The sequence below is a fragment of the Entelurus aequoreus genome, linkage group LG04, assembly GCF_033978785.1.
Source record: "Entelurus aequoreus isolate RoL-2023_Sb linkage group LG04, RoL_Eaeq_v1.1, whole genome shotgun sequence".
NCBI lineage: Eukaryota > Metazoa > Chordata > Actinopteri > Syngnathiformes > Syngnathidae > Entelurus > Entelurus aequoreus.
This window is the reverse complement of record NC_084734.1, coordinates 39,703,860-39,713,886: the sequence shown is the minus strand read 5'-3', so window position 1 is coordinate 39,713,886 and position 10,027 is coordinate 39,703,860. Positions and strand designations below refer to the sequence as shown.

The following is a 10,027-nucleotide window of genomic DNA, read 5'->3' as shown; positions in this document are numbered from 1 at the left end:
ACATATCAAAAAATAAGTTTTTGATATGTTCTAAGAACGTTCTAAGAACGGTCTTAGAACATATTAAAAAATATGTTTTTTTTTTAATATGTTCTAAGAACGTTCTTAGAACGTTCTCATCTATATACCAAATATAATTTGCCTGCAATGGAAACAGCAACTGTTAGGCTTTTATAAGTGTTTTTTTTCGCAAATTTACTTTTTATACAGTATGTTGTAACGTTTCCCTAACTTTCTGCGAAAGTGTTGTGTTTTGTGAACAATCTGACTCCGGCTGAGTCAAGGCTGCACGCACAGTAGGTGGCGGTAATGCACACACAAGGTTGCTTGCCAACCGCCATGAAAATCAGAAGAAGAAGAAGAAGAAGGAGAAGAAGACTGCACGCATGCACAATTGAAGCTGCTCCGTGAGACAAAGAAGGACGAAGGCTAACTACTTCCAGAATCCCGATTTTAAAGCAATTTGGTGCGCCATCCATTTATCACAAGTAAGTATAGAAAGAGTGAAATACGAAACACGTTTTTGTATAACAATTTCCAACCTACATGATTAACTTCCGACCATTTTACGGTTTTAGCGTTGTGTATAAATGCGCGCCGGCGCTAACTAGCATACATTTCTCGTGCAGGTTGGCTGTTATAAATTTTCCAAACTGACCAAATACCAACGAATGACTTCTGAAGAAGGGTGGATTTATTTGTAGTTTAGTTAAACAATAATTTGCCCCGTCAGTGATATGGTTTGAATGCTGCCTGAACGTTCCGAATTTGGCAGACACGGTGAGGACAATGCTGAGGAAAATTGCCACAAACAAAGTCCTGGAGCAGCTTGGCCTCCGTGGAAAGTCAGGAAAAGTGGCGTTTGAGGACTTGCCCCTTTACAGAATAATAAATAGTAAGTGTTAATAATAGGTTTGCATCTTTGAACATATGTTGCATGTATGCTCACAAGGTCGATCTAGCTGTTATTATTACAGTATTTATTCTAAAGGGAATTCTAAATTGTGCTGGTGATTGCAGAGGCATGCAGGGGTGTTTACAAGCAGATGACCACAGCTGAAGTGGATTGTGAGCTTGGAGAGGTCCTGAAACTGGCCACTTTTCGAAAGGGAGGTTCAAAATTTGAGGTACGGTGAAGATAAGATATCCCAATTTTGATTTCCCATTTTATTGAAGTTCCACTGCATGTCTTTTGAATTTGCAATTATAACTACTTGCAGGAGAAGAGGAGGAATTAAGAGGGAGGACAAAAAAGGAAAAATAAACAAGCAAAAGAACAGAGTGAGATGAGAGGTAAATGATAAAGTAATTATGCCAATGTTTTAATGTTATAGTTCCGTGTGTGCGATAATAGGGCAACCCATTTTCCTTGTTTTTTTTTAATAGAATAAACACTATATGAAGAAGTTTCAACAGAGGGCTTATAAGCGTAGATGGGCTGCCACAACTAGGCATTTGAAGAAGCAATGCCGACAGTCAACTTTAGAATTAGAGAGTGATGATAGCGAGCAAGAGAATGACACGACATCAACTCCAGAAACAGTGACAAAGTACATGGACGCTGTGTGCAGACTAAGAATAACAGACTAACTGTATCAGGATTCATAAATAACTCTTTGATGCAGTATTGAAATGGTAATATTATCTGATTGTTTTCCAGATGGCTCCTTCTTTTGTGGTCGTTGAGTTCCTTGGTGAACATTCAGTCGCTGTTGTCCCAACCAAATGGACAGAAGATGATGGAAAGGTTATTACTTTTTCTGAAAAGTACTGTGCATAGGCATAATATTGTAGCTTATTATTATTATGTCATTCGTCATGATTATTTTATCTTCAGAATACCTTCTGCTATTGGCCAAGGCCAAATCCTACCCACTCCAGAATCCGGAAAGCTGAGATTCCTGACAAACAATTCTGGGAGAGGCTGCCAATTCGGGTTTTCAGGAAAACATTGACTGGTAAGGGAATATTGTCTAAGTCATATCATGTATATTTTAAACAACATAAGTTAAATTCATCTTGAGTCATCGGCATACTTTGAAATTTTGCAGAAGACTTTGACAAGGCCCTTCAATACGAAAAACAAGCTAAAATGTTTTCGAGCCCAGAAGAAGTGTTAACCAAACGGAGCCACATCACCCCTGAACGCTATAGAAACGATGAGGAAGATGTGTTTGATGCTGACGGTATAGTCACTTCTCAAAGACTGTTTACTTACAATACTCAAATACTACTTAGTGGTGCATACATTTTTTTGTCTTCGTTGGTTTAGATCAGACCTGGGCATTCTGCGGCCCGTGGGCCGCATCCGGCCCTTTGTACGTCCCTGTCCGGCCCGCGTGAGGCCAATTATAAATTACAAAATAAATTTAAAAAAGTATCTATGTCGAGTGTGCAATACAACGGTGCTGTTTTGGTTTTGAAAATCGTTATTTGTATTACTTCCGTGTGGACGTATGCGTGTGCGTGATTGTGAGTGAATGTGAACAGCTGCAATTACAAATTACAAAATAAAGTTAAAAAAACATCTATGTCGTGCGCGCAATACAACTGTGCTACTTTTATTTTGAAAAGTATTATTTATGGGCGTGTGTCTGTGTGTAACCTGCGAGTGAAGGTACACATGCAGCGACAAGTGATGCACGGTTTACATCCGAGACGCTAAAAAGAGAAAAGTTGATGAAGAATGACGTGTTTCCAACAAGACATGGACTGCAAAGCAACGTTCCCTCTAAGGTGCGTGCCTGCGCAATTGCGCACTGCTCAAGCGTCTGCTGCGCGCAGCAAATATATGCCGCACACCAAATCAAATCCCATCTGAATTCTAAACAAAATAAACATATTTATTCTACGTAATTTTGCAATGCAACTTTGAGTGACAGTGACAACAAGCGGCCCTAACGGTGTTCGTCAACACCGTTCAATTATTGTAATGTCTATCGAGATGCTTCGAGGACAGGAATTATATCGATCACTTTATTGAGCAAAACTGTTAATATTCGGACATAACCACACCAAAAACATGAGTAAAACACTTCTATCTCGAAAAACTAGTCATTTTCTGCCGTACAAACCAGGCCAAAACCAACTTGTCATCTGTCACCAACACGCATAGCACTAAACCACTGGTGCGTTTATGGCCACACAAAAAGTCAGACAACTCAAACACCACACAAAGTTACACTATGACTCCTCAGTCATACGTATGCTTATTTTACTGTCATTTATTATTAATGTTAATTTATTTATATTAGTCATGGAATGCTGTTACACACACTATGTTGAAGTATTACTATTATTATTAATTATTATTATTATTATTATTATTATTATTTATCTTACGGTATATATCAAAAATAATATTGAGCAAAATTTAATTGAAATATTGTCGATGTGGCCCTCCAGCAGTGCTCGGGTTGCTCATGCGGCCCCCGGTAAAAATTAATTGCCCACCCCTGGTTTAGATGAAGAGGAAATTCGGCCAAAAAAGAAGTGCAGAAAAGAGAAAACACAGATCTTCGTCCAGGCACCCCCACTGCCAGAGCTCCCAACCTTTAACTTTCCAATCTCCAGCGAGTACCAGACCACTTCAGCCAGTACCAGCCAATACCAGACCACTCCAAGGCATCCAGGCCGACCTCACAGCCCAGCGAGAAGCAGCACTTCCAGGCTCAGTCCAGACAGCAATGCATCCAGCTCAAGCCAGTACCAGACCACTCCAGCCAGTACGAGTCAGTACCAGACCGCTCCAAGAAGCAGCAGCAATGCCCTTGACAGTGAACGCTAGTTGGCTATTTAACTGTTGATAGGTGGTGTTAAACAGGCTGTTACAACGGGCAGTAATACGAATTACCTCTTTGACTTTTGTTGTCTTTGCAGTTTTCCAGTTGAACATGAAAGTTCAAAATATACTTGAGAACCAGGGGGAAATTATGCGCATGCTGAGAGGGCTGGCAGCACAGTCTGTGGGGCCAGAATCTGTGGATGTTCAAGATCTCATTGATCAGCCTTTCGAGACTCTTGAGCAGCTGAAGGCCTTCTGTGAACGGCTCGACACTGATCTTCTGCTCAGAAAGCAGCTGGTAATTAGTTTTAATTCCCCACTGCAAAAATATCTTGCTTAGTTATCAAAAAACAATTGCTAATCAAGTACAATATTGTTGTTTATTTATTTGTATAGGTGAAAGCTCTTACTGCTCTTGGTGGGCAGAATTTGGCAGACACGGTGAGGACAATGCTGAGGAAAATTGCCACAAACAAAGTCCTGGAGCAGCTTGGCCTCCGTGGAAAGTCAGGAAAAGTGGCGTTTGAGGACTTGCCCCTTTACAGAATAATAAATAGTAAGTGTTAATAATAGGTTTGCATCTTTGAGCATATGTTGCATGTATGCTCACAAGGTCGATCTAGCTGTTATTATTACAGTATTTATTCTAAAGGGAATTCTAAATTGTGCTGGTGATTGCAGAGGCATGCAGGGGTGTTTACAAGCAGACGACCACAGCTGAAGTGGATTGTGAGCTTGGAGAGGTCCTGAAACTGGCCACTTTTCGAAAGGGAGGTTCAAAATTTGAGGTACGGAGAAGAGAAGATATCCCAATTTTGAATTCCATTTTATTGAAGTTCCACTGCATGTCTTTTGAATTTGCAATTATAACTACTTGCAGGAGAAGAGGAGGAATTAAGAGGGAAGACAAAAAAGGAAAAATAAACAAGCAAAAGAACAGAGTGAGATGAGAGGTAAATGATAAAGTAATTATGCCAATGTTTTAATTAAATTCAATTAATCTACATTCAAGTGATGTCTTTGTTGTATTTGTGATAATTATTTACTTCCAGGATTTGGGTTTCCCTGCTTGGGCTGCTGCCCCCGCGACCCGACCTCGGATAAGCGGAAGAAGATGGATGGATGGATGGATGGATTTACTTCCAGGAAGAGAACCAAGAAGGGGCAGGATACACTGACGCGCACGACCAAGACCACTGCATTCCATTCCATTTATAAATGATAAATGATAAATGGGTTGTGTGTCAAAGCGCTTTGAGTACCTTGAAGGTAGAAAAGCGCTATACAAGTATATACTTGGAAAGCGCTTTTCTACCTTCAAGGTACTCAAAGCGCAATTGACAGTATTTCCACATTCACCCATTCACACACACATTCACACACTGATGGAGGGAGCTGCCATGCAAAGCGCTACCAGCACCCATCAGGAGCAAGGGTGAAGTGTCTTGCCCAAGGACACAACGGAGGTGCCTAGGATGGAAGAAGGTGGGGATTGAACCCCAGTAACCATCAACCCTCCGATTGCTGGCACGGCCACTCTACCAACTTCGCCACACCGTCCCCATTTTTGTATTATGTTACTAATAAAGAATTATTTCTGTTGAAATCACTATCACAAATAAAGAATTAATTCTGTTGAAATTTCTGTTTGAGTGTTATTCATGACAATATAGCATAAAAACAGATGTAAATAGCATGTTCCTAAACAGTTCCCTAAACGTTCTAGCCAAACGTTCTTGGCTAACGTTCTGCTAACCAAGCAAGAACTCCACAACCAAACGTTCTTTGAACGTTATAAACGAACGTTCCCAGAACAATGCCACAACGTTCTCCTAACGTTCACATAACGTTCCCTTGTTACCTGGGTTATCACACTAACTTTATGCTTAAGGGCCATTGCTATAAATTATTGTCAATTGCGCTGAAGTGATATTTTTGTATCTGTGCAAAACTGGCAGTCCAAAAGATTGCCAGCCGACTTTATCAGTGTTGTGTCCAGACTTGGCCTGCTGGCTGCCAAGGCCGAACACCGCTGTGACGCAGACAGAGCAGAGACACGGCGATATGACCTGCGCCAACTAATTTATATTTATTCTATAATCATATATTGTGTCTAACTGGAGTTGTCGAGATTACCCCCTTCCCTCAGCGACAGCTTCAGTGATGTAATAGGGCCCTTCCAAATAAATAGAGGAGGCGCGCGGGCTTGACTTTTAGAACGTAGTTTGGATCTGTAACTAGAATACAGCCCCAAACACGTGTCTCCTCGAGCTAAATTGAACTCTGTCTCTGCATGATTCCTTGCTTCTTGTCTGATTATTAGATGTCATCAGTGTTTGAACCTGACAGTTGGAGATTGGGGAACGTCTTATTGGGATATGCTTTCGCCAGGACGCTTAGGCTGACCTCACACTTGTTTGTATTAAGTGTTAGACGAGTGTTGTCACTCCACTGCACTACCTGGTTGACTTCTTTCTGCAGCTTTTGTACCACTTTATCTTTGTGTCTGCCGCTGCAGCGATCGCTAGGTTGTATGCGTCTGCACTCATTAGCATGAAATCGTCCAAACCCACTCAAGAGGTCGTTGATGTAGATGATGAAGAGCAGAGGGGACAGCACAGACTCTTGCAGGAGACCTTATTTGAACTGCTCATAAAGGTTCATTATGTCTTCTTATTCATATACTCTTTCAAATTTTCTTGTAATCAGACAATATTTTCGGTATATTTAGATGGAATATTTACCTGACATGAAATTATTGTCTGATTACAAGAACATTTTAAAAAGAAAAAGAAGAAGAAAAAAGACTCTCTTTGAATGTTTGCGAACCGCCAACCAAGACGAAATCCAGACCAGAAACCTTTTTTGTTGCATCTTCCGGAGCAGTAGCGTTCTTGGGCTTTGCTGAAGTCGAAGAGCATGCTGTTGCTGTTATTATGTGAGTGTAATGTTAGAATGTAGCATCACATAGATATGTTACTGTCCCAATTCTCAATGTTATGTTGTTGTATGTGATATACTATATAGCTTTTATTACAAGTGCAGAGTTGGTGTAAATTCTAGTCTTGGGGATTTATTTTTTTGAGTGTTGCTGAAAACAGTATTTTTTTCTAAAACTCCGCAACTACTACTTTTTCCATACTTGATTAATCCATCCCTCATATCTACTCTGACATTTGGGTATTAGCTCCTGCTGATATCAGTGTCGCCAAAGGTGCGCGCCGGCAGGCGGCCACCCCGTTTAATGCCAAAATTACGACACGGTACGCCGCATTAGGACTCGCTATCACGGGCCATGCTTGCTTTGCTAACAATGAGCAAGCTGATGTATTCCAGGGTGCAGTTGCCGGCTGCATAGAATCACATTTTCCACGCCAAGCTAGCTCGCAGTCAATCTTCACACACCCAGACATTTCAGAGCTCCGTGAGAAAAGAAAAGGTGTACTTTTAAAATTGTGCTACGAAGCGACCCAGTTTCCAATGTGTCACAATCGATGTTGAAATCTATATTTCCCAGAAAGTAACCGCAGCCCCCCACACACAATTACTGGTAGCACTCGTGCACATTACTACCGCATGCTTGTAGACAAGACACAATTATTTTACAATTGATTGATTGAGACTTTTATTAGTAGGTTGCACAGTAAAGTACATATTCCGTACAATTGACCACTAAATGGTAACACCCGAATAAGTTTTTCAACTTGTTTGAGTCGGGGTCCATTTAAATTGATTCATGATACAGATATATACTATCAGATATATACTATCATCATAATACAGTCAACACACAGGATAAATTGCTTCTGTTGTCAGAAATGTAGTCAGATGACTTATTTTCAGTAGTCAGTAAATCTTTACCGATATACAAGCTTTACACTAACTAAAGTACATACATTTCTATAGTATTGTCCTTTATTGACAGACATTTTGTAATATAAACGAACATGCGGCCCACTTTTCCAAACAGAGGGCATGATGCTTTGCTTCATGTTGTCACAGCAATTAAAACATATCTTATGTGGTACTGTCAAAATTAAAATGGCAAAAAACATTACAAGTGAAAAAATAACATACACTGTCTTGCCAAAGGTATTTGGCCACTTGCTTTGACTCACATATGAACTTGAAGTGCCATCCCATTCCTAACCCATAGGGTTCAATATGATGTCGGTCCACCTTTTGCAGCTATTACAGCTTTAACTCTTCTGGGAAGGCTGTCCACAAGGTTGCAGAGTGTGTTTATAGGAATTTTCCACCATTCTTCCAAAAGCGCATTGGTGAGGTCACACACTGATGTTGGTGGAGAAGGCCTGGCTCTCAGTCTCCGTTGTAATTCATCCCAAAGGTGTTCTATCGGGTTCAGGTCAGGACTCTGTGCAGGCCAGTCAAGTTCATCCACACTAGACTCTGTCATCAATGTCTTTATGGACCTTGCTTTGTGCACTGGTGCACAGTCATGTTGGAAGAGGAAGGGGCCTGCTCCAAACTGTTCCCGCAAGGTTGGGAGCATGGAATTGTCCAAAATGTTTTGGTATCCTGGAGCATTCAGAGTCCCTTTCACTGGAACTAAGGGGCCAAGCCCAACTCCTGAAAAACAACCCCACACCATAATTCCTTCTCCACCAAATTTCACACTCGGCACAATGCAGTCCGAAATGTACCGTTCTCCTGGCAACCTCCAAACCCAGACTCGTCCTTCAGTTTGCCAGATGGAAAAGCGTGATTCATCACTCCAGAGAATGCGTCTCCATTCCTCTAGAGTCCAGTGGCGATGTGCTTTACACCACTGCATCCAACTCTTTGCATTGGACTTGGGGATGTATGGCTTAGATGCAGCTGCTTGGCCATGGAAACCCATTCCATGAAGCTGTCTGCGTACTGTACGTGGGCTAATTAGAAGGTCACATGAAGTTTGGAGCTCTGTAGCAACTGACCCCTCTGTCAGTTTACGTGGCCTACCACTTCGTGGCTGAGTTGCTGTTGTTCCTAAACTCTTCCATTTTCTTATAATAAAGCCGACAGTTGACTTTGGAATATTTAGGAGTGAGGAAATTTCACGACTGGATTTGTTGCACAGGTGGCATTCTATGACAGTTTCACGCTGAAATCACTATGAGCTCCTGAGAGCGGCCCATTCTTTCACACATTTTTGTAAAAAGAGTCTCCATGCCTAAGTGCTTGATATTATACACCTATGGCCGGGCCAAGTGATTAGGACACCTGATAGTGACGTGCCTCAACTGGCTGGTGACTCACCGTAAGTATTTGAACGGCAAATGTGAAAATTCAGCGATTTTAAATAAAAATAATCTAAAACTGGTGAAGTTAAATGGAAAATAACTTTAGTATAATCACTGGATACATATAACAATTTAATTATTTTTTTTTTCTTTTTACATTTTTTTTCTTTCCATTATGGCACGTGAGGCCCTGCCTCACCTGCCTCTACTGACTGCACGTCACTGTTGCGTAATAATAGTATTCACTGTTGGAAGCCGCCCCGTCACGGCGCATGCGCAATCCTGCATGTCATCTGCTGCAAGTGCGGCCGGCACCTCCGCTAGAAGCGCGCCGGGACACGCCCCTGCTCGCTCTTCCCGCATCGCGCCTGCACATCTGCAGGCAATCATCAATCAGCGCACCTGGGTCTGATGAGGGCAGACAGCATAAGGACCAGCGGATCCGAAGATCCAGTGCCGGGACGTAGCTCACTCCTCGTAGTAAGCATTCCATCTCTGGCTTCCCTCTGTGTACTTGCTCTCTCTGTGCTTTCCCTGTGCCCGTGTCTTATGTCTTCTGTGTTCCCCGTAGTGTTTCCTCTGTTGCCCGGGATCGAGCTGTGTGCCTCGACTTCCCAATGGATTTTGGACTGCCTCCCTCGATCCTCGACCCCTGCTTGGACACATACCTCGTCGCCTCTCTCCAGCCCCCGACCTCTCGCTTGCCCACGGACTGCCTTTTCGCCTTACCCCTTTGGTCTGACAAAGGATTCATCCAAAACGCACATACAACAAACTCTGGTAACATTTACATTATTAATTCTACACATTGTCTTGCACCATTAAAGCATACTTGCCAACCCTCCCGATTTTCCCGGGAGACTCCCAAATTTCAATGCCCCTCCCGAAAATCTCCCGGGGCCACCATTCTCCCAAATTTCTCCCGATTTTCACCCAGACAACAATATTAGGGGCATGCCTTAAAGGCACTGCCTTTAGCGTCCTCTGCAACCTATCGTCA

The 10,027-nt window shown here is 42.1% G+C and overlaps 1 protein-coding gene across 4 annotated transcripts; it reads left to right on the top strand.

Moving 5' to 3' along the window:
• The first annotated feature begins 209 nt into the window (after positions 1-209).
• Positions 210-5,049, top strand: LOC133647841 (uncharacterized). 4 transcript variants are annotated; one of them, XM_062043557.1, is made up of 13 exons: positions 211-488; positions 776-895; positions 1,021-1,127; positions 1,221-1,293; positions 1,661-1,747; positions 1,838-1,958; positions 2,052-2,186; positions 3,465-3,731; positions 3,880-4,082; positions 4,181-4,340; positions 4,466-4,572; positions 4,665-4,737; positions 4,837-5,049. In XM_062043557.1, the coding sequence occupies exons 5-12, from the start codon at positions 1,661-1,663 to the stop codon at positions 4,680-4,682; spliced, it is 1,098 nt and encodes a 365-aa protein (XP_061899541.1). In that variant the 5' UTR covers positions 211-488; positions 776-895; positions 1,021-1,127; positions 1,221-1,293; the 3' UTR covers positions 4,683-4,737; positions 4,837-5,049. The 4 variants fall into 4 exon arrangements, with proteins under 4 accessions (XP_061899543.1, XP_061899541.1, XP_061899539.1 ...); XM_062043555.1 differs by having other exon boundaries at positions 630-895; XM_062043559.1 differs by lacking the exons at positions 776-895; positions 1,021-1,127; positions 1,221-1,293 and having other exon boundaries at positions 210-488.
• The last annotated feature ends 4,978 nt before the right edge of the window (positions 5,050-10,027 follow it).

Excerpts from the sequence above, each read along its gene's own strand:
- LOC133647841 (XM_062043559.1), top strand. The coding sequence starts at position 1,661 with ATGGCTCCTTCTTTTGTGGTCGTTGAGTTCCTTGGTGAACATTCAGTC. Across the intron at positions 2,187-3,464 it reads AGATGTGTTTGATGCTGACG|ATGAAGAGGAAATTCGGCCA; the intron begins GTATAGTCACTT and ends CCCCTGGTTTAG. Across the intron at positions 3,732-3,879 it reads GACCACTCCAGCCAGTACGA|TTTTCCAGTTGAACATGAAA; the intron begins GTCAGTACCAGA and ends TTGTCTTTGCAG.